Source organism: Nyctereutes procyonoides, unplaced genomic scaffold (genome assembly GCF_905146905.1).
Source record: "Nyctereutes procyonoides isolate TBG_1078 unplaced genomic scaffold, NYPRO_anot_genome, whole genome shotgun sequence".
Taxonomy (NCBI): Eukaryota; Metazoa; Chordata; class Mammalia; order Carnivora; family Canidae; genus Nyctereutes; species Nyctereutes procyonoides.
Genome location: NW_026575145.1, coordinates 8,866,906 through 8,891,369, shown reverse-complemented (window position 1 = coordinate 8,891,369; position 24,464 = coordinate 8,866,906). Strand labels below are relative to the sequence as shown.

At 33.8% G+C, this 24,464-nt stretch overlaps 1 protein-coding gene across 12 annotated transcripts in view; it reads left to right on the top strand.

The window, feature by feature from the left end:
* The window catches only part of MIA2 (MIA SH3 domain ER export factor 2), a 91,047-nt gene that overhangs the window by 33,988 nt on the left and 32,595 nt on the right, over window positions 1-24,464 (top strand). For 7 of the 12 annotated variants that reach the window (XM_055309077.1, XM_055309075.1, XM_055309081.1 and 4 more), the window contains 10 exons: window positions 7,821-7,892; window positions 9,466-9,492; window positions 10,945-11,055; window positions 11,814-11,885; window positions 12,425-12,529; window positions 15,519-15,641; window positions 16,904-17,009; window positions 19,218-19,264; window positions 20,018-20,108; window positions 22,163-22,301. In XM_055309077.1, coding sequence (XP_055165052.1) covers window positions 7,821-7,892; window positions 9,466-9,492; window positions 10,945-11,055; window positions 11,814-11,885; window positions 12,425-12,529; window positions 15,519-15,641; window positions 16,904-17,009; window positions 19,218-19,264; window positions 20,018-20,108; window positions 22,163-22,301 — 893 coding nt within the window. The remainder of the gene's footprint in view (window positions 1-7,820; window positions 7,893-9,465; window positions 9,493-10,944; window positions 11,056-11,813; window positions 11,886-12,424; window positions 12,530-15,518; window positions 15,642-16,903; window positions 17,010-19,217; window positions 19,265-20,017; window positions 20,109-22,162; window positions 22,302-24,464) is intronic. The other 5 variants (XM_055309076.1, XM_055309087.1, XM_055309082.1 and 2 more) reach the window with 1 other exon arrangement.

Genomic DNA, 24,464 nt, shown 5'->3' with positions numbered 1-24,464 from the left:
TTATGAGGCTCCTCTCCTTAGCCTGCATGTGGCTGCCTTCTTGCCGTTACATGGTGTTACCTCTGTGCAGGTGTCTTTCTCTGTGTCTATCTTTTCCTTTCATATAGGGACACCAGTCAGATTAGATTAGGGGTATCCTAAAGATCTCATTTTAACTTAATCACCTCTTTAAAGGGCCTGTCTCCAGATACAGTCACATTGTGAGGTATTGGGGCTTCAGCATATAAATTTTGGGGAATACAGATTAACTCAAATGTAATTTCTTTCATTCGTCTGGAATTGAATCTCTGGTGCTGTGATTTGGAAGTTAAGATTCAATGTTTTTCATACGGATATTGAATTAGCCTGTACCGTTTATTAAAAGACCATCTTTCCTTTGTTTTGTAGTCATCTTAGATCAAGTGGCCATATATATCTTAGTCTGATTCTATAATCTGTTCTAGTGGTCTTTTTTTTTTTTTTATTCTTGTGCCAGTATCATGCTGTTTTAGTCTACTGTATTTTTATAACAATTCTTGATAGCTGCAGCATAAACCTCCATGTTTGTTCTTAAAGATTGTCTTGGTGATCTTGGCACTTTGCTATTCCATGTATATTTTAAATCAATCTTCAGTTTACACACGTAGCATGTTAGAGATTTGATTCGGATTGCATTGCATATATAGGTCAATGTGGAGAGAACTTACAGTTTTACAATGTTGTGTTTTTATCCATGGACTCTAGTATATCCCTCAATTTATGTCTTTATAAAATTATCTCACTATTATATACATTTTTCTGTTGAGGTCTTTAACATCTTTTCTTAGATTTATTCTCTGGTATCTGATGGTTATTGAAACTATTCTAAATAGTAAGGTTCATCCATGTTTTGTATAGATTTGCCTATTCTGGACATTTCACTTACATGGAATCATATAATACGTGGTTCTTTGTGACTGGCTTTTTTCACTTACTTTATGTTTTCAAGGTTTATCCATGTTGTAGCATGTATCAGTACTTTGTTTTTTGCCAAATAATGTTCTATGCCACAGTTTAAATATCTGTTTGTCAGTTTGGTTATCCTCTTTTTTGGGTGCTATTAATGATGTTGCTATGGACATTCAAGTACAAGTTTTGTGTGAGTGTATGTTTTTAATTTTGGGGGGGTATATATCTATAAATGCAGTTGCTGCATCTATATTTAACTTTTTGAGGAACTGCCAAATTGTTTTCCATAGTGGCTATACCCATGGACATTCCTACCAGATGTTTGTGAATGTTCTAGTTTCTCCACATCCTTGCTGTCCTTGTGAGTGTGAAGAGGTATCTCACTGTGGTTTTAATTTGCATTTCTCTGATGGTTAATTGTGTTGAGCATTTATCTTTTCATGTGCCCATTGGGCATTTATTCATCTTCTCTTGAGAAATGTCTTCTCAGTTCCTTTGCCTATTTTTAGATTGGGTTATTCATCTTTTTATTATTCAGTTGTAACTTTATATATTATAGATATGAGCTTCTTATCACATGTGTGAATTGTAAGTATTTTCTCTCATTTCTGTGCATTGTCTCCTTACTTTCTTGGTAGTGTCTTTGAAGCATAAAAGTTTTTAATTTTAAAAAATATTTTATATATTTATTTGAGAGAGAGCTCAAGTAGTGTGGACGGACAGAGGAAGAGGGAGAAGCAGATTCCCTGCTTAGCAGGGAGGCTGATATGGGCCTGGATATGGGGCTTGATCCCAGGGCCCTGAGATCATGACTTGAGCCGAAGGCAGACACTTAACTGCTGAACCACCCAGGCGTCCCTAAAAGTTAATTTTGAAAATGCTTGGTTTATTTATCTCCTTTTTCTTTTGTTGGTTATACTTTTGGTTTCATATCCAAGAAACCATTGCTTAAAACAAGCTCACAAAGATTTACACTTGTATTTCTTTCTAAAAGTTTTATGGGATTAGATCTTATGTTTAGGTCTTTGATCTGTTTTGAATTAGTTTTTTTTTGTGAATTGTGTGAGGTAGGAATGGGTCCAACTTCATTCTCTGGGATGTAGATATCCAGTTTTTGCTAGCATCATTTGCTGAAAGGATGTTCCCTTCCCCATTGAGCTGTCATGGCACTGTTGTCAAAAATCAGTTGACTGTAATTGTGAAGGTTCATTTGTGGATTCTCAACTCTGTTGCATTGATCTGTTATGTCTGTCTTTATGCCAGTTCCAAACTGTCTTGATCACTGTAGCTTTGTAATAAGGTTTGAAATTATAAATCTGTGAATAGATGAACTGGAATTTTTTTTAAGAGATTTTATTTTTTGGGCTCCTATGTGATATAGCTGGTTGAGTGTCTGATTCCATTTTGGCTCAGGTTGTGATCTCAGGGTTGTAGCATCAAGCCCTGCATTGGGTTCCATGTTGAGCTTGGAGTCTGCTCAGACTCTCTCTCCCTCCGACCCCAAAATAAAGAAGTAAATCTCTAAAAAAAAGATATTTAAGTAATCTCTACATCCAACATGGGGTTTGAACCAACACCACGAAATCAAGAGTCCTATGCCCCACTGACTAAGCCAGCCAGGCACCCCAGATTAGCTGCAATTTTGATAGGGTTTATGTTGAATCTGTAGATCAATTTAGGGAGTAGTGCTATCTTAACATTAAGTCTCTGATCTATGAACATGAGATGTCTTTCCATTTACTTGGGTCTTCTCTATTTCAATAATGTTTTGTAGTTTTCAGAGAATAAGGTTTGGGGCACTTGGCTTGGTCATTTGGTAATGCATGCTAGCTACCCTTGATGTCAAGAGTTGTAAGTCCGAGCCCCAGGCTGAGTGTAGACATTACGTAGAAATAAAACTTAAACAAAAGAAACAGAATATAATGCTTGCACTTTTTCTGTTTTAAATTTACTCCTACATATTTTATTCTTTTTGTTGCTATTGCAAATGAATTTCCTTTTTTATTGCTCATTGCTGAACTAGTGTTTATTCTCTTGTATTTTTCTAAACATTGTGGAACCTTTAGTGAGGTATCTATCCTTTTATTCCTGATTCTGGTTGGTTGTCCATTTCTCTTTATCCTTTATCAGCCTTGGCAGTGGTTTATCAATTTTTTTAATGCCTTCAAAGAACAATCTTTTGGCTTGGTTGATTCTTTTTACTTTGTTTTCTATTTACTTTATTCTTTTTTTCCACTTTTTTTTTAACTTTTTTTGGGTCACTTTCTGGGGTATGTACTCAAATCATTGAACTTTAACCCTTCTTTTGTAATTTGTGCATTTCAAGCTATAATTTGCTCTGGCTTTCATTAAAGCATCTACCCAGTATGGTTATGTCATGCTTTCCTGATCATTCAGTATAAAATATTTAAAAATTTTTATTGTGATGTCTTATTTTTATTTTATTTTATTTTTTAAAAAAGATTTTATTTATTTATTCATGACAGACACAGAGAAAGAGACAGAGAGGCAGAGACACAGGCAGAGGGAGAAGCAGGCTCCCTGTAGGGAGCCTGATGTGGGACTCTATCCCGAGTCTCCAGGATCACACCCTGGGCTGAAGGCAGCGCTAAACTGTTGGGCCACCGGGGCTGCCCGATGTCTTCTTTAAACACTAGTTATTTGGTAGGGTACTTACTAATTTCCTAATAAATAGAGATTTCCTAATAATTTATTTTTATTTATTTTTAGTTTAATTTGGCCTAATTCTGTTTATTTTTATTTTTTTTAAAGATTTTTATTTATTCATGAGAGACACACAGAAAGAGGCAGAGACACAGGCAGAGGGAGAAGCAGGCTCCATGCAGGGAGCCTGATGCAGGACTCAATCCCGGGTCTCCAGGATCACACCCTGGGCCAAAAGCGGTACTAAACCGCTGAGCCCCTCGGGCTGCCCATAATTCTGTTTAATTCACAGTATGCTCTCTGTGATTTCAGTCCCTTGTTGTTTGTTGAGACTTAATTTATGGCTTGGCATAGGATTGGTATTGGTAACTGTTTCATGTTTGACAGAAACACATACATTCTTTACCCTTATGTCAGTATGATGCTATTTTACTTACTCTAGTTTTTTTGGTATATAAATATAAAAATTAAGTCATTTCTTTTTAAATTCATGGTATCTATTGGTTGTTGTGAGAAGTATGTTTCCCATTTTGGTTGTGCATTTGCTTTTCTCTTAATTTTGTCAATTTTATGTATACTGAGGCTATGTTAGATGAATACACATTTAGAATTGATTCATCTTCCTGGTTAGATGGAGCTTTTTATCATTATGAAATACCCCTGTTTATCTTTAGGAATTTTTGATTTTCATTTGTTAAGCATTTGCATGATAGATCTTTTCCCATTATTTTACTTTTGTTTATATAGTTTTGTGTTGTCTCTTTTAAAAATAGTATAGAGTTTTGCTTTTTTAAATCAGTCTAAAAAAATCTTTGTATTTAATGGGCTATTATTTCATTTGGAGTCAATGTAATTTCTCATTATTAGGGCTTAAATCTACCATCTTAAGTATTTCTATTTGACACCTAATCCGTGTTCTTTTTTCTCTTCCCTCTTGTTTTCCTTTTTATTAAAATAGTTTATTTTTCCTTACTTCAGTATTTTCTATATCAGTGGGTTTGTTACTTAGGGATTATTTTATATTCTTTCAATGGTTACCTTAGAGATTCCAATATATATCCTTAATTTATTAATATCTAATATAAATTAGCGCTGTTACTACTTACTGGATGATATAAAGACCTTAGAATACTTTAATTCCACTTGCCCCTTTTTTGTCCATGTCCTATGATACATATTTGGATTTTTTATATTTCTTTAAACCTCCAAATCATTTTATTACTATTTGAAATAGTGACCATTTATTTGGATTTGTCCACATGTTTATTATTTCTGTTGCTGTTTATTCTTTCCTTCATTTCAGCTTCCATTTGGGATGATTTTTCTTACTTCTGAATACCCTAATCTTTTCCTTTTTTAAAAAAATATTTTATTTTTTTTTAAAAATATTTATTTGAGAGAGAGGGAGAGCATGCACAAGCAGGGGCAGAGGGAGAGGGAGAGAGAGAGGGAGAAGTAGATTCCCTGCCAAGCAGGTACCTGACACAGGGCTTGATCCCAGACCGGGGATCATGACCTGAGCTGAGGGAGGACACTTAACCCACTGAGCCACCCAGGTGCCCTACCCTAATCTTTCCTTTTGTGAAATACACTGGTGATAAATCCTCCCAGTTTTTATTTGTCTGATAGTGTATAATATACATTTTGTATAATTTTGTTTCTAGAATTCTAAGTTGGCAATTATTTTCTTTGAACATTTTGAACATTTCATTCTACTTCTTTTTTTCCCTGCTATATTGTTTGTCAGAGTCAGCTATAAGTTTTATTTAATTTTGGTATCAATTGATGATATTATATGTTTTAGGTTTTTTTTTCTCTTCCATTTTAAAAATTGAGGTATAATTTTCGTATAGATAAATGGACATTTTAAGTGTATTTTGGCAAATGTATTCACCCATGTATTTACCATTCCCATTAATATGGACCATTCCCATCAACATTTATCATGTGTTTTTTTTTAAGATTTTAGTTACTTATTCATGAGAGACACAGAGAGAGGCAGAGACATAGGCAGAGGGAGAAGCAGGCTTCCTGTGGGGAGCCCAATGTAGGAGTTGATCCCAGGACCCCAGGATGATGACCCGAGCCGAAGGCAGATGCTCAACCACTGAGCCACCCAGGTGTCCCTTGTGCTCATTTTCAGTCTCCTACCCTTATTAACAATCACTGTTTTTATTCTAGCACCATAAATTAGTTTTTCCTGTTACAGAGTTTGTATAAATGAAATCATAGTCCTTTGTGTTTCCTTTATCCAAATAATATTATATTTGAAATTAACTATGTTGTTGGATATATTAGTAGTTCTTTTTTTAAAGCTAAGTTAATTTGTATTGTATCAATATATCACAATATGTTTATCCATGCTCCTTTTAATATGTTATTTCCAGCTTTTAGCTTTTGTGAATTAAGTTGTTTTCTTTCTACCAGGTGTGTGTGTGTGTGTGTATGTGTATGTATTTGTGGGCATGTGTTTTTATTTCTCTTTAGTAAATACCTAGAATTGGTGGGTTATAGGGTAGGTACAGTTTAGTTTTATAAGAAAACTTTACTCTCTAGCTACTTTATGACTTTTCTCCTTGTCTTTGATATTCAGCAGTATTATTAGTTGTCTAGGTACAATTTCTTCTGTTTATTATTCACGGAATTCATGATACTTCTAAAAATGTGGTTTAATAACTTTCATTTGTGTTGGAACACTCTTGACTATTACTTTGTTTCAATTATATTTTGCTTTTTTTCTTCTTCTGGGACTCTAAATACTTGTATTTCAACTTTTTACTATATCTTATGTATCTCTTATGTGTTTTTTTTTTATTATTTTGCTCACACTTCATGTGGATATTTTCTTCTGAGGTAGTTTTCATTTTACTAATTGTCTTCATCTATGTGTAATGTTTTACACTATCTATTGAGATATTAATTTCATTTATTACCTTTTTCAGTTCTATGGTTTCATTGTGGCCCTTTTCATAGTTGTTTTTCTCTGGCTTAATAGTTCACCTTTTAGTTCCTTTTACATATTGACCTTATTTTAATGTCTGAAAATTCTTTTTTTTTTTTTTTTTTTTTAAGATTTATTTATTTGAGGAGGAGAAAGAGACACAGTGGGGAGGGGCAGAGGCAAAAGAAGAGAGAGAATCTTGAGCAGACTCAATGCTGAGTGCAGAGCCCTGTGCGGGGCTCAGTCTTAGGACTTTGGGATCCGGACCTGAACTGAATCCAAGAGTCGGGCTTCTTAATGGGCTGTGCCACCCAGGTGCCTCCTAACAGGAAACTTTGTTGTTTGCATCCTTCAAGAGTCTGTTTCTTTTGCTCAGTTTTTCTTCTGGTGGTGCTTAGTCAAATCTTGTTTTCATTAATGCCAGGTTGTATAAGAGAAAAATTTGAAGTTGTAGATGATGTTAGCTTTTTTTAGTGAGGACTTACTGTTAATTCTCATAGTCAGCTAGTCTGAGACATCAGAAATCATAGATTAATTAAAAGTTAAAATATTTGGAAATTTGACCTTATTTCAAGGGATTGGTCTGTTTCTGGTTTAGACTTTCTTATAAGGTGGCAAGTGTAGATTGGTATTAGTTTCTCAGTTTCTTGGCCTATCCTTCTCTGCTTTTGGACGGGGAGAAGGAAATGTCAAATGCTGAACTTGTTTCTCTGAGGGTTCCTTCTTCTATCACAGATTCTCACTATATGGATAGCTCTCTGAATCCTTCACACATACCTATTTTTTGAAGTGTTTTTGTCCATCTCTTCTTGTTCTAGTGAGAAGGATGGTCTGAATAGCTTAATCTTCCATATAATCACTTTTTTTAAAAAAAACACTGATGAGATAAATGCAGTTTGCCAATCTTACAGCATTATATGTTTCATTTTCCTTATTTTGCATGTTTAAAGATCTTGTATTGCCTACTTGCTTTCTTTTCTGTATGATTTGAATTACAAATGAAAATTTCTGATGGCCTGTTTGTGTTTGATTTCTCTTTAATGAATGGGCAGAGTTGAGATAGTTCTCTTAGTCTTAAGGGTGAAGTGCCACCATTTGTTGCCCATGTTAGGAGGCTGTGGTATGTCAGCTGCCCTGGCTCTATTATAGTGCTCATATTTGAAGAACTTGAAGCTCAGCAAATCGAAGTAAATCAGACATACATGTGGAAGTGGATTTTGTCAGCTTCTTCATATAAATTTAGAATAAAATTTGTAGAGTTTTTCCTTACAGTGTTGCTTTCTTTCAGTATGAAGACTTAGAATCATCTTTAAAGGATGCCAGTTTTGAGAAGGAGTCAACAGAAGCACAGAGTTTGGAGGTAAAAACAAGTAATACATATAATTATAAAAGCTAGGGGAAAGATTATTGCTAAATAACATAAACTTTAAGAACAGTGTTCTCCTCAAAACTATTTTAAAGGAAATGTCAAAGAGCATTTCTAGATGTTAAAGGTTAAAGAAAAATTAATTATAAGAAATGGAACATTAGGTAGCATAAAATATTTAAAAAATGTGAGCTCTCCTTCCTAACTTGTTTCAAGTGAGGCATATTTAGTTGAGTGGAATCTAGGGCCATATAGAAGCTCTTGATTTTTCATTCTTGGGAATGAAATATATTAAGGTAACCATTCCTTTTTTTCCATTCAGTTTGCTCTAGAAAGGAAAAATAGGATTCATTTTCATAAATTTAGGAATAGATGGCAGCAATAAATTATGTAAATTGTGGCAGTACTTGCCTTTACTTCATCCCCATTGTATCAGGAGCTGACTAGAATTAGACCAAAGATTTACATTGTAAGCAGTGATGTGCTGGTAAATATTTAATAGCTGGCTCTCTAGAGAGTAGGAGTCCTTATTTGTAGCATTTGCTTGGTTCTGTTGTGTAAATACTCCCAATTTCAAGTTACCAACGTGATGTCACTGAATGTAGGCTTTGGAAGAGATATATAGTCTGCTGTCCTGAGCCAGGTATGATTTAGCTAGGAGTAAGAAGGAAAATAATAAAAATTTGTCATTTAGCGAAGCTACAACAGATTAGGGTAAATGATAAGCATGCCCTGTTACTGTTTAGAGATAGAAATGTTGTCAGTAGCATACTAATATTAATGTAGAAGACAGTGGACTTTGTTCTTTTGGTGTACTGTTCAGACAATACAGCTTGATTGTTATTAGTCACTGATATCTGTAACCATCAGAAAGTCTATATATAGAACACTGGATGATAACTACCTGGAATTAAAATAAAAACTTAAAAAAATCTATAGATTATGTTTCAGAATTTCTTAGTAGAATCCGAAAGAAGTTATAAATTGAATTCCAAATGAAGCAAATTTCTTAAACTTTCTTTCTTCATTTGTTACCTACTAAAATCCTTAAGAACTTGGTGAAATTGTTTTATTTACTGACCTTCTGTTTTATCTCCCGTTCCAGTAGTAACTTATTAGTTTGATTAAAAAAGAAAGAATTGTGGAAGGCATTTAGTCTAATGGAAGAGTAAAAACTGGACAGCGAAGACATTGATTCAAGTTTGGTAGTATTGTGGATAAAATAAAACCAGTTTATTCTTAAGGCATTGAATTTATAGGATCTAGCAGTAAAGTTTAAATGAACATTTTGGAAATTCTTCTCTGGTTTTTATAATTAAAAAACGTAATGTTTATTTTTGAGATTGGTAAACCTATTAACTATATATGATATAGTTAAAAAATTTGATGGTTGAATCAGTAGATAAAATCAAAACAGTAGAATAATTTTGATTCAAGTCAGGGAATTCATGTAATCAAATAGCCAAAGTTGGAGAAATACTTATAAATAAGTTTTTTTTTTTTTTTTTAAATTTTGGTCTCCATTAAATTCTGTGAATCTTTTGGTTTTTTTTTTTTTTTTAACAAGTTTGTTGAAGGATCACAAATATCAGAGGTATGTTTATTACAGTATTTAAAATCCATTTGGAATAATTCAGTGACTAATCATTTAAAATTTAAAGAATCCCAGAAAATAATTCAATGCAGAACATTATTGTGAAGTGATCTTGGTTATTTTTTGAGTTTATTTTTTATTATATCTTTAATTATATTAAATCAGACTTATTTCTCATTTTTTCCTTTATAATGCTCTAGAGCAGAGGTTGGCAAACTATAATATGGGTTCTCTCTCTCCTTTTAAAATTTTTTAAAATTTGAGTATAGTTGACATAAATGTTACATTAGTTTCAGGTATACAACATAGTGATTCAACATCTCTATACTTTTTGCTGTGCTTACCACAAGTAGCTACCATCTGTCACTATACAATGTTATTACAGTCTCATTGACTATATTTCTTATGCTTATTCCCATGATTCATTCATTCCATAATTGGAAGCCTGATATCCCACTCTCCTGCACCCATTTTGCCCATCCCCTCACCATCTTTCATCTGGTAACTATCAGTTTATTCTCTAAATTTATAGGTCTGATTCTGCTTTTTGTCTGTTTTGTCTTTTAGATTCCACATATGAGTAAAACCATTTGGCATTTGTCAGTCTGACTTATTTCACTTAGGTCCCTCTAGGTCCATCCGTGTTGTCACAAATGGCAAGATCTCATCATTTCTTATGGCTATGTAATATTCCATTGTGTGTGTATATACCACATCTTTATTCATTTAGCTATTGTAAATAATGCTGCAATAAACATAGGGGTGTATTTATCTTTTTGAATCAGTGGTTTTTTTTTTTTTTGAATAAATACTAAGTAGTGGAATTATTGGATCATATAGTAAGTATTTCTACTGTTTTCCACAGTGGCTGTACCAATTTACATTCCCAGCAACAATGCCCAAGGGTTCCTTTTTCTCCACATCCTTGCCAACATTTGTTATTTCTTGTCCTTTTGATTTTAGCCATTTTGACAGATGTGAGACAATACCTCATTGTGATTTTGATTTGCATTTCCCTGATGATTGATGAGTGATGTTAAAGATCTTTTCATGTGTCTGTTGGCTATCTATATGTCTTCTTTGGAAAAATGTCTGTTCAGATCCTCTGCCCAGTTTTAATCTGATTGTTTGGTTTTCCACCTGTTTTTGTAAATAAAATTTTACTGGGACACAGCCATGCTCATTCATTTACATGTCTTTGCATTCTTACTGCATAGGCATAGTTGGGACAGGGACTACATGGCCTGTAAGTCTAAAATATTTACTTTATGGTTTTTTTATAGAAAAGTTTGCTGACCCCTGCTAGCATTACTTTTATTTAATGTTATAACAGTGAACAAATATGTAAACAAAATTTTATTGATTTATAATATATGTGTTTGATTATATTTGATTTATCATAACCAAAAAAGTCCTACGTCTATTTTATAAAGTTGGCTTCCTCTTTTTTAGGCAGTCTATGAAAAGCTGAACAAGTCTAAATCTGATCTTGAGGATGAAATACTTTTTTTGGAAAACCAGTTAAAAGAAGAGAAATCTAAGCACTCTGAACAAGATGAATTGGTAAGGTTTTTGTGTTTGAGGAGACTATAGGAAAAGGAAAGTTACTAGATTTTAAAAAATTAATATGTGGAGGTCAGGGCACCTGGGTGGCTCTGTTGGTTACATGTTTGACTCTTGATCTCAGCTCAGATCTTGATCTCAGGGTTGAGTTTAAGCCCTCTGTTGGGGTCCGTGCTGGGCATGGAGCCTACTTAAAAAAAAAAAAAGGGATCAGTTAAAGTATTATATGCACTCTAAAAATACAGAAGGCTGTTAAGTACAGAGTAAAATTTTCGAGATCCACTAGCTTTTTTATTTCTTAGAGGTTACCGTGTTAAGTTTCTTGCTTATCTTGTAGAGATTTTCTACATGCACTATTAAGTAGCTCACATAAGTAGAGTTGAATAACCACATACATAGTGTTTTTTTTTTATTACTTAAAAATTATTTTGAAAACATTTTAACTTTGTCATTTATTTTAAAATCTGTAAGGAAGATATTGATGTATGGAATTATTTAGTAAGATACGATATCAGTGAACTTATCTTGAGCCTATATAATTTAAGTGTTATATTAAAGATGAGATGAAATACTATTGTTGTCCAACTTTCATATAAAATCCCTTTAAGCATATGGCTGAGAGGTTTTCTTAATTTGAGTCCTCATTTTTTTTGAGTAGATACATTAGGTTAACACTGTATCTAAGGTATGTGGCATCTTAGGAACTGGGAAAATTTAGTAAAGAAATACTTGTTTATTGATTGATGCTGTCTTTTCAGATGGTGGATATTTCAAAAAGGATACAGTCCCTAGAAGATGAATCAAAATCTCTTAAATCACAAGTAGCTGAAGTAAGTTGAATTAGTTTAGGTCTGTTGCGTTGGAAAATCATTTTAATTTTACTGTTTTATGATTAAAGAAGAAGGTATAATATTACATTTGAGGTATTGGGGTTTTAAATATAGTTCTTTTGTAGAAGGTACTTCAGGAAAGTTCATTTTTTTATTGGACAGATATTTATTGAACTCTTGGTGTATAATGGTCGCTGTTGAAGGTGCTTGGCACTTAACATTAGTAGACAAAATAGACTGGAAAGTTCTCATCTAATTTAAATTCTAGAGAGGCCTGATAATAAAAAGTTCACAAAATTTGCTACACAGTACATAAAAGATTAGAAGTGGTTAAATCCTTGGTCCAAGGCCACATGACAAGTTGTGGCAGATTTATGACTGGACCCTGATGCTAGACTAACCTTTTTTCTGCTACCCCACACTGCCTTTTCTATTAATATTGGCATATTTTTGTCTTTAATTCCATGTTTTAGGGACTATTTGTAAAAAGCTGTTGTATTAAATTAATTCTTATAAGCCTGATATGTTGTTTTACTTAGGCCAAAATGACCTTCAAAATATTTCAAATGAATGAAGAACGACTTAAGATAGCTATAAAAGATGCTTTGAATGAAAATTCCCAACTTCAGGAAAGCCGGAAACAGGTTTGTACTCTAGAGAGAGAACTTTTATTAAATTAAATCAAATTTAATTAATTAAAAAAAGATTTTAAAAATTTATTTGAGAGAGAAAAAGTGAGCATGAGTAGGGAGGGTGGAGAGCCAGAGGGAGAGGCAGAAGCGGACTCCCTGCTGAGCGGGGAGCCTGACTTGGGGCTCCATCTAGGACCCTGGGACCATAACCTGAGCCGAAGGCAGAAGCTTAATGGACTGAGCATCCCAGGCACCCCTATAGGGACTTTTAAACTGTAAATATATAATTATAAATGTTCTAGACACACTCATGACTGACCCATGCTAGGAGCAAGATTAGATTCTTTCTGGAAAGCAGGAGAGTAGGGCAATCTGCTGTGTCTCTTTTGTATAGAGTATAAAAGTATATACTCCTGGCATCTTTTTCCTCCAGTAGTGAAAGTAATCCAGGGCAAATTTATTTATTTATTTATTTATTTATTTATTTATTTATTTATTTATTTAATAAATTTATTTTTTATTGGTGTTCAATTTACCAACATACAGAATAACACCCAGTGCTCATCCCGTCAAGTGCCCCCCTCCGTGCCGTCACCCATTCACCCCCGCCCCCTGCCCTCCTCCCCTTCCACCACCCCTAGTTTGTTTCCCAGAGTTAGGAGTCTTTATGTTCTGTCTCCCTTTCTGATATTTCCCACACATTTCTTCTCCCTTCCCTTATATTCCCTTTCACTATTATTTATATTCCCCAAATGAATGAGAACATACACTGTCCTTCTCTGATTGACTTACTTCACTCAGCATAATACCCTCCAGTTCCATCCACGTTGAAGCAAATGGTGGGTATTTGTCGTTTCTAATGGCTGAGTAATATTCCATTGTATGCATAGACCACATCTTCTTTATCCATTCATCTTTCGATGGACACCGAGGCTCCTTCCACAGTTTGGCTATTGTGGACATGGCTGCTAGAAACATCGGGGTGCAGGTGTCCCGGCGTTTCATTGCATCTGAATCTTTGGGGTAAATCCCCAGCAGTGCAATTGCTGGGTGGTAGGGCAGGTCTATTTTTAACTCTTTGAGGAACCTCCACACAGTTTTCCAGAGTGGCTGCACCAGTTCACATTCCCACCAACAGTGTAAGAGGGTTCCCTTTTCTCCGCATCCTCTCCAACATTTGTGGTTTCCTGCCTTGTTAATTTTCCCCATTCTCACTGGTGTGAGGTGGTATCTCATTGTGGTTTTGATTTGTATTTCCCTGATGGCAAGTGATGCAGACCATTTTCTCATGTGCATGTTGGCCATATCTATGTCTTCCTCTGTGAGATTTCTCTTCATGTCTTTTGCAGGGCAAATTTTAATAATCACAGCAAGTAGCATTTAGTACCAGCTCCTTAAACCCAAACTGAAAGAGGGCAGAGAATACAGAATTATTGAAGCTCTGGGTCTGGGGCCTAAAGCTAGAACTATTTCTGGTGGTAGATCAAATGAGGATTTAGCTTTTACCCTCTTCCTTCTTCATATATATAGACACTCTCCTCACACATCTAAATATATTTCCTGGCCCACAATGCTCCCAATACAGTTAAAATTTTTCCATGGGAAAATTTTTCATTGATTACATTATTTACAGTTTTTTAGTTTTTAAATTTTTTTTTTAATTTTTAAAAAATTTTAAAAGATTTTATTTATTTATTTGACACAGAGAGAGAGAGAGAGCCAAAGATCATAAGTTGGGGGAAATGGCAGAGGCAAAGGGAGAGGGAGAAGCAGGCTCCCCCCCATCCCCCCATTGTGCGGCTCCATCACATGGCCCTGAGATCATGACCTGAGCCGAAGGCAGACACTTAACCAATTGTGCCACCCGGCTATCCTTAGATTTTCTTACTCTTTATACTTGTTTTCATCTAACTCCTTTTGAATCACTAAGGTTCTTGAAATAAAATATTCTATATTCACTAATGCCATGTTCTAATACTTCTTATGACTGCATGCTGGGTATCCAATTTCTTTCTTTCTTTTTTTTTTCATTTTAAAGATTTTATTTATTCATGAGAGACATAGAGAGGCAGAGACATAGGCAGAGGGAGAAGCAGGCTCCCTGTGGGGAGCCCAGTGTGGGACTGGATCCCAGGACCCTGGGATCATGCCCTGAGCCAAGGCAGATGCTCAACCACTGAGCCACCCAGGCATCCCTGGGAGTGCAATTTCTTTAGTAACTCACTAATCCCCTAATCCCCAAATTCAAAATTTTTTCTTCAGTCTTCATTTGGTTTTAATCTGTTGGTGTCCTCTTAGTTCTCCTATACATTCGTAGAAAAAAATTTAGTTTTCTTGTGCTAGGAAATATGCTAATGAAGCCTTAGTTTTACAGAGAAATCCAGTAATTACTATTTGACAGAACTGAGTTTTCAAGATTTAATAAATTTGGACTTTTCTTTCATATTTCTATGGGCCATTTCTTTGTGACTTGCTTGCTCATTCTTTTTTTTCCCCGTTTTTCTTATTGACTTGTAAGAGCTTTTTGCATGTTAAAGTTATTAATCTTTTGTTGTGTATAAGAGTTCCTTTCTAGTTATTTGTTTTTAGATTTTGTGTTATTTTTTGGTTTGTGAAGCTTTTAAGTTATGTAGTCAAGCCTGTGTTTTTATAACAACCGATACCTTTTGTTCATGTCCAAAAATCTTTCCTATAAAAGTATATATAGTAAAAGATTGCTTATGTAGAATATTCCAAGGAAGTTCAGTTATCTTAACTATAAAACAGCACATGATTAAAAAAAATTTTTTTAGTACAAGTAAGGTATGGCATGTTATATAGGACTTAAGGGATGGTAAGACCTTCCCTTCTTCCCTCCTACATTCCTCCCTACTTCCTTCCCAGCAATACATTGTGTTGTATAATATCTATTAATGATACATCTAAATAGATAAATAAATTCAACTACATGTAAGTATGAAAAAGAATGATTTGCTTTTTTTTGGTGGGGTTTGAATTTTAGCTTTTACAAGAAGCTGAAGAATGGAAAGAACAAGTGAATCAACTTAATAAACAGAAAATAACATTTGAAGACTCCAAAGTATATGCAGAACAAGTTCTGTATGATAAAGAAAATCAGATCAAGGTAAGTGGCTCTGCTGATTTTAGTGACTGAGTCTGCTAGAATTTTGCACTAATTCTGATATTTGACAATTTTTGTCTTTAGCAGCTTTTATTTTTATAATTTATTTGGTCAAATTTGAGCATGTGTACTTTTTTGGCATTCATTTTAATTTGTACCAGGATTGTCATTCTTGCTCCTAAATGCTCCTTAAAGATTTAAAGATTTGTCACATATATTGTATAATAATATATATAGATTATATATATCATATAACTTATATTGTGTTATATTAATTATATCATATTAATATTAATATCATTACTGATATTAAGACTATATTAACATTTATTAATATCAGTATCAATGCTATATAGTTAATGTTAATCACATAAATATACAAGTATATATAATATATAAGTATAAATACGAATAATTAACATTAACACTAATAATGCTGATATTAATATTTATTAATATTACTAATATTAATGCTATGTATTAGTATATATTTTGTATATATGTCAATATTCTATGTGTCTTTTTTCTTTTTTGCTCTGTATTTTAGCCTAGGTATTTAATGAAGAAAGAAAAAGAATAGCAGATTTTATCTTTGTCTTTAGACTGCCATCTTTATCTATTGATAAATTATCAAGAATTTTAGAAATTGGTCAAATGAAGTTATATGTATCAGCTGGATATCTGTAATACCCAGATTAGCTGTTGTATGTACTTTCACGGAGATGAATACTTTTCAGAAAATAAGTCTAATTGAAACTTGACTCTGATAGGAATATAATAATTGGTATTATTGTTAGAATTTGTTCACTTTTTCTTCCTCCTTGTTTGCCCCTTTCTAGCCCCATTACTTGCCTGCTTTTTTAAATCTTATCCTTTCAAACTGCAATTTGATACTCAGGTGTAAATATCAAGTAATAAGATGTAAAACTAACATTCTGTAATTATGTAGTAAAGTGGAGGTTGCCATCTTGAAACCTATATATTTATGTTCTTTACATTGTTACTAAATATGTTTTGAAGATTCCAGCTTTAGGAGTTTTATTTGTAATTTGGGATATTGTTTTATTTTTTTCCCCTAAACTTACTCTACTAAAGAACTTGGGATTCTTCTTAAACAGAACAAGAATGAGATGGTAATCTCAAGCTCAGTCAAAGTTGTTATCTATGTAGATTGATTTTTAAACTGTAACTACACATTCAGAAGTTGTAAATCAGCAAAAGGCATTACCTCTCTCTCTTTTTTCCCTTTTCTATTAAATGTCAAGTCTCTGACTGAACGCTTGATAAAGATGAAAGATTGGGCTGCTGTGCTGGGAGAAGACCTAACAAATTATGATAACTTGGAATTGGAAATGAGTGAATCAGAAAATGGTATGCAGTAGGGTATTAAGTCATGATTCATCCTCTTTTGCTAAAAATGATGAATAGCTCTTGTATTTTTTTTTAGTTCCTATATGCACCATGTTCTTTTTTTTTCAAGTTTTCTTTTTTAAATTTAAATGCAATTGATTAACATATAATGTATTATTATTTCAGAGGTATTAGTGATTTATCAGTCTTCTATAATAATGCCTAGTGCTCCTTATATCACATGCCTTCATTAATGTCCATCACCCAATTACCCTACCCCCTGGCCCTCCAGCAACCCTCAGTTTGTTTCCTATGATTAAGAGTCTCTTAAGATTTGTCTCTCTCTCATTTCATCCTGTTTTATTTTTCCTCCTCTTCCCCTATGATCCTGTTTTATTTCTTAAATTCCACATATGAGTGAGATCATATGATAATTGTTTTCCTCTAATTGACTTATTTTGCTTAGTATAACACCCTCTGTTCTATCTATGTCGTTGCAAATAGCAAGATTTCATTCTTTTTGATGGCTAACTAGTATTCCATTGTGTATATATATATATATATATATATATATATATATACATGTCTTCTTTATCCATTCTTCTGTTGATGGAGATCTGGGCTCTTTTCATAGTTTGGCTCTTATGGACATTGTTGCTGTAAACATTGGGGTGCAGATGCCCCTTTGGATCAGTACATTTGTATCTTTGGGATAACTACCTAGTAGTGCAACTCCTAGGTCATAGAGTAGCTCTATTTTCAACTTTTTGTGGAACCTCTGTTTTCCAGAGTGGCTCCATTAGCTTGCATTCCCACCAGCAGCATAAGAGGGTTCCCCGTTCTCTGCATCCTCTCCAACATCTGTCGTTTTCTGACTTGTTAATTTTAGGCATTTTGACTGGTGTGAAGTGGTATCTTCTTGTGGTTTTGATTTGTGTTTCCCTGACACACAGTAATGTTGAGCTTTTTTTCGTGTGTCTGTTGGACATTTGTAGGTCTTCTTTAGAGAAATGTCTGTTTGTGTCTTCTGCCTATTTCTTGATCAGATTATTTGTTTTTTGTGTGCACCATGTTTATACAATTTTGCTTTGGCACATTTTATCTGTCTCTACTACTCTGTCTCTCTCTCTTGCCATCCCTTATTGTTAAGCTTCAATTGTAATACTGCCTTTTCAGTAAATTTTTCTCCCTACTCCTCAGACAGACTTACAGCTTCTTTGTTCCATGTTCTTTTTATATATTGTACATCTTTGTTACAGCAGTTTTCATATTGCATCATAATCATTTCAATGCATGTTTTTCCCAGTCATGTCAACTAATCAGATGGATGAGTGGGTAGTTTAAACAATGAGTGTTATATAGATGAATACCTTAGGATACTGTTTTTTGTTTGTTTTAGTTGGATGACTCAGTACTTTAGTCTTGGCCATTCCAAATTGTTATTACCACTGCTGGTTGCAGTCTGGAAACTCAAGCAAGAGTTAGGTTCACTATAGCTTCTCACTGTTTTCAAACCAGTTCCTGTGACTTGAAAAAATAATTTTTTCTTGACATAATTACAGATTCATTGGAAATTCCAAAAAGAGTACAGACATGTTTTGTGTATCTTTTACTAGTTTCCCACGGTGGTAACTCTTCTGACTTTTTGTCCTCTTTTTTCTCCCTCTACTCCCTGCCTAATTAACAAATTTATTAAGGAGCAGAAGGTATGATTTTTTTTTTAATTTCTTTGGTGATAGTATTAATGCATTGGAAGAAAACTGTATTCCTAAAGTGAACACATTTGTTCTGTTTGTACTTTTTCACTTTTGCTTTATCTTGCAAGAAGTAATTCCTTTTGTAATGAGAAAATACATGCTTGGTTTTTAAAAAAAAATAAAAAAAATTTTTTTTCATGTTATTTTAATTTGTAGTATAATTCCACTTATATTTTGTATGCTGAAAAATCCAATAGTTGACACTGGACTATATTTAGGTGAATACCAAATTCTTGTTATAAATTTGTTCTTGTAGTGAGTCGTGAAGAACCTAATTATGGTTCTTCCAATGCTTTATTGTTTAGCTTTTTGGGAGCATGTCCAAGCCATCCTGCCTCATATCAAATTCTTTATTGTAGCAGGAAAAGGGATAAGGCTCTAGTTATGTGAACTACTAAAATCATTTGGATGTCTGTTGTGATGTGGCACTGTTTTCTCAATTTATTGTGTTTGTTTTTTTTTTAAACTATAGATAATCAACCAAAAGGAGCTTTGAAGAAACTGGTTCATGCTGCTAAGGTTTGCATTACTATATAAATATAAAGAATATAGAGAAAGAAACAGGACTTGGATTAAACCTGTATGTCCTTAGTAATTATTTTAAAAGTCCATTTTATAGTTACCACCATAGAAGTGATCTGAATTTTCAGAAGTGATCAGAATTTATTAGTTGATTTTTTATAATAACTTTGGAAATTCATGTTGTTAAGTTTTAAAATTTATAATAAAAATTTAAGATAATGCACTTTTGTTTTTGGATAAGGAATATTTTAAAACTATTTAGTGTATTTTCTCTCATATTTTTGTCTTTGAGCGTTCTTCCTCTGGTCTCAGTATTTTCCTTTTTCTATTACCCCTTATCCTAATTTGAGAAGTGAATGCTAGGTTTATTTTCTTCCTGTTTTTATCTTTTCTTTTCCATTGTAGTAGTGGTATCTTGATCCTTACAGAACTATATGAAGTCTTGGTAATGTAGTTTGAAGGTTGCTTTAATTAAAACTTCTGTGTTGAAAGTAAATAGAATGAAAATAGCTACTTTTTAAGGATCAATCATTGATCTTCTCTGTCTCTGTTCTGACATTTACAACAACTGACGAATGTTAACTTTTCAGGATGGAAGCTGCATTGTTGGTTAATGCATTCTAGATGATAATTTCATCAAAGTGATAAAAACTTAAAAAGGTTGGGATGGTATATTGAGAATTTTTTGTTTTTCCTTTTTTTGGTATAACTGATTAATGTTGCTTTTTTTCCTTTTTCCATTCTCTGAAGTTAAATGCTTCTTTAAAAACCCTAGAAGGAGAAAGAAACCAAATTTACATTCATTTATCTGAAGTAGATAAGACAAAGGAGGAGCTTACAGGTAGGTTATCTACATCTCCTTATATAGAATGATCCTGTTAATTGAATCACGTATGTAAAGATCCAATTTGATTTTTTAACTGTTATTTTTGTTTCTGATTTGTGAAAAATTAGCACTGAGATTTTTTGTTGTTGCTGGTAAAGCGGGATTATCAGTTTCCTCCATGTTCATATGAAATAAAAATAGTGCAGTTTTAAAAAGACATGTAAAACCATACTTACCTTTTAATTTCAGTGTTATATGTGTGATACAGTTTTAGATGTTAAAAGGTAGCAAATTAAAACTGTTAACTTTTAAAAGATCATCCCTATAATTCAGTTTTGCCAGAGATGATATCCAATGTTAATGTCTTAAATGACTGTTCTTGGCAATGGCTTAATGCCTTGGTCAACAGATTACTTCTGATTTAGATTTAAAAATTTCTAAGACAGGTATGCACATTGAAATTATTTAATGTTAGCATATTTCCTTTATTTTTTTTAAACATTTTATTTATTTATTCATAGGGATGCAGAGAGAGAGAGAGAGAGTAGCAGAGACACAGGCAGAGGGAGAAGCAGGCTCCATGCAGAGAGCCCGACATGGGACTCCATCCAGGATCTCCAGGATCATGCCCTGGGCTGCAGGTGGTGCTAAACCGCTGCGCCACCGGGGCTGCCCAGCATATTTCCTTTAAACTTTCCTTTTGATATATATGATTAATTAATTATATACCTTTAGAATAATTAGTATGCCATTACATATAATTACTAAAATTTTAATGCTTGTTAGTATGACTTTGTGAATTTGAAACTGCCTTCTTTACACAAAGTAAGTTTTGCTTTGTAATAAGATTTGTAATGGGGGCATCTGCCTGGCTTAGTCAGGTAGAACATGTGGCTCTTAATCTCAGGGTCTTGAGTGCAAACCCCACATTGGGTGTGGAGATTACTTAAAAGATCTGTGGTGGGGCAGCCCCGTTGGCTCAGCGGTTGAGCACCACCTTCAGCCCAGGGCCTGATTCTGGAGACCCCGGATCGAGTCCCGCGTCGGGCTTCCTGCATGGAGTCTGCTTCTCCCTCTGCCTGTGTCTCTGCCTCCCTCTCTCTCTCTCTCTCTCTCTCTCTCTCTGTATCTCTCATTAATAAATAAATTAAAAAAAAAAGAAAAAAAAGATCTTTGGTGATGATTCATACCCATGTTTTGAGAGATGGCACTTCAATCTTAGAGGAGTTCAGAGGTGGAGTTATGATGTTGGAGGGGAAATGAGGTTTTTAAAAACAATTGATGCACTAATTATCTAGTACTCATAATTACTTAGAATCGTTAGTTTTTGTTTTATAGATAATTATTTTTGGTGTGTTAGCATTTGAAACCAGCTAAAACTGGTGTTTTTCTCTACAGTCTTGGTCTGGATTAAGCTAGGAAGATTATGTAGCATTTCTTATCAGAAGATCCAAATTTCTGGCCTGACTTATTATCTAAATTTTGCTTAAAAGGAGAGCTGGCTAGGGACACCTGGGTGGTTCAGTGGTTGAGTGTCTGCCTTTGGATCAGGGCATGATCCTGGGCTTCTGGGATTGAGTTCTGCCCAATTTTCTCCCTCTGCCCAAGTCTCTGACTCTCTGTGTCTCTCATGAATAAATAAATAAAATTAAAAAAAAAAAAGGTTGGCTAGAAGTTAAGTATTAACTGTTAATTTTTTACTAGATAAAAATGGACATTGTTCATCATGTGGAAGCAGTTTCACAGGAAATGTTAAGCTAGAATATTTCTCTTCAGAACTCTCATCTCCGTAACCTTGAGAATTTTATTGTTTTTTGACTTCCTAACTGAAAATTAGATGCTGGAATTAGAATATTGAAGGTTTGGGAAATCTTGAGGTAATAAAAAAAATTATAACAATTTTTCTAGTTCTTTAAAATACTAAAAAGCATTTAGGTGAAAAAAATCATAAATTTTCTGTTGTCAGAATTTCATTTATTAATAATTTATTATTTTTAGTGATTTTTATCTTTAATGTGCATCTCAAAATGTTTACTCCCTTAATTGTGATTTTTAAAAATTTTCTATAGAATGTATTAAAAATCTCCAGACTGAACAAGCATCTTTGCAGTCAGAAAATACACAATTTGAAAGCGAGACTCAAAAGCTTCAGCAGAAACTTAAAGTAATGACTGAATTGTATCAAGAAAATGAAATGACACTTCACAGGTAATAAAAATTATATTGTTAACTTCACTGTACGGCAAGTAAAATAGCTTAAAAATAGTGCATATTCAGCATATGTGATATGCAAAGTGCTCAACTTAGGATTGGGTAATATTTCTTCAGTTCATTTTTAAGGAAGTTATTTAATCTTGAAACACTTTTTTTTTTCTGAATCTGACCATTTTTCACTACTTCCCCTACAGTGACTCACATCTAAACTAACAAACCATCATCATTTTGTGTCTGATTTATTGCAGTAGTCTCATTCATGTGTAGTTTCTTTCCATTCAACTTCCTGCACAGTTGGTTCCAGTGGTGTGATCCTTCTAGAACCTAAATTTTGGGTCTTGTCTTTGTCTTGTTTGCAAACTCAAGTGCCTTCATATAGTACTTAGAATTTAATCCAAAGCTCTTATATGACCTAAAGACTCTGTAAGATCTGACCTTCAACTGCCTTTTTTTTTTTCTCCCTGATTATGCTTTTAATTTTAGCTTATTTTTCTTTTTCCTTTATTATCCTCCAGTGCACTGGCATTCTTGATGAGATTTTTAGCATACTAAGCACATCTGTACCTCAGGGCCTTCTGCATTTGCTCTTTCTGCCTTGGATTTGTAGTTCCCTGTATAAGGTTAAATCCTTCATTTCATTTGAGTCTATGTTCAGATGTTGCTTCAAAGAATCCTTCCCTGGTTACCCTAACTAATATAATATATTACCTGCAATTCCCTCTTCCCTTATCTTGCTTTATTTTTCTTATAGCCCTTATAGTCTTCTGATGAATGATTGTCTTTTTTTTTTTTAATCTTCTCAACATTTAATGTAAACTCCCTGAATTACTTTGTTCTCTTTTCTTCTATATTTCTGGTGCCTAATGCTATGTCTGGCACATGGTACTTATTCAGTAAATATTTGTAGAATCTATAAATAAATATGTTTAGTACCTTTATATAATAGAGTGAAAGATTCTGTGCGTGTGTATATTGATGCCTAAATGCACAGATACACAGAAGGCTGTTAAGATACCTATCTGGAGACTCTAGATATTAAAATACCAGTATAGGACATACTTTTCATCATAAAAGGAAATAAAATATAACTTAATTAATGTAATTTCAAGCCCCTTTAATGAAAGTTACTACAATTGATATTCATCATTCATAGATTCTGTATTTACAAATTCACCTACTTGTGGAAACTTAACTTTTAACCCCAAACCAGTACTTACAGAGCTGTAGTGGTTATCTTAGGCACAGGATGGGAAAAAATGTGAATTGCCCAATGTGTGTGTTCCTGTTCTGCCTTCTTTTTTTTTTTTAATATTTATTTACTCATGAGAGAGCGAGAGAGAGAGAGAGAGAGAGAGAGAGGCAGAGACCTAGGCAGAGGGAGAAGCAGGCTCCATGCAGGGAACCCGATGTAGGACCCGATCCCAGGACCCTGGGATCACACCCTGGCCCAAAGGCAGACACTCAACTGCTGAGCCACCCAGGTGTCCCCTGGTATGCCTTCTTATTTCATTTCTCATTTTGTAAACAAGCATCCTTTTTGCAGTATATGTGGTGCCACATTTTTGGGCTTTTTGTTGGTGATTTAGCTGTTTAAGATGGTCCCCAGCTATTGTGCTGAAATAGTGTTTAGTGTTCTTAAGTGCAAGAAGGCTGTGGAGTGTCTTATAGAGAAAGTATACGTGTCAGATAAGCTTTGTTCAGACATGAGTTATGATGCTGTTGGCTGTGAGTTCATTATTAATAAACCAACAATATATGTTAAATAAGGTGTCTTTAAACCAAAACACATAAAACAGGGTTATGTATTGATTGGTGGATGAAAATACTGTGACCAGAGCATGCAGAAACCTAACTCTATTTCCTTGAGAGCAATGGTTCAGTATTTGCTAATTAGGATTTGTGGTGACTTTTAGAACATAACTTTTGGGAATGAGATGCTGTTTTATGTATTTGGAAACTGGTAGAAAATACCAACATTACATTGCCTTCGGGATGCTGGTGGATTTGTTAAGCTCTGTCATTGCAAGCTGTATACTGCAATCATTCTTTGTAGTCTATTCAAAAATTAAAAACTTGCTGTTCATAATCAGTCTTTGGGCCACTGCTTAGGATATGAAAGAGAAGTAAACTTGATTAAATGGAAGAGCTACAGAATGG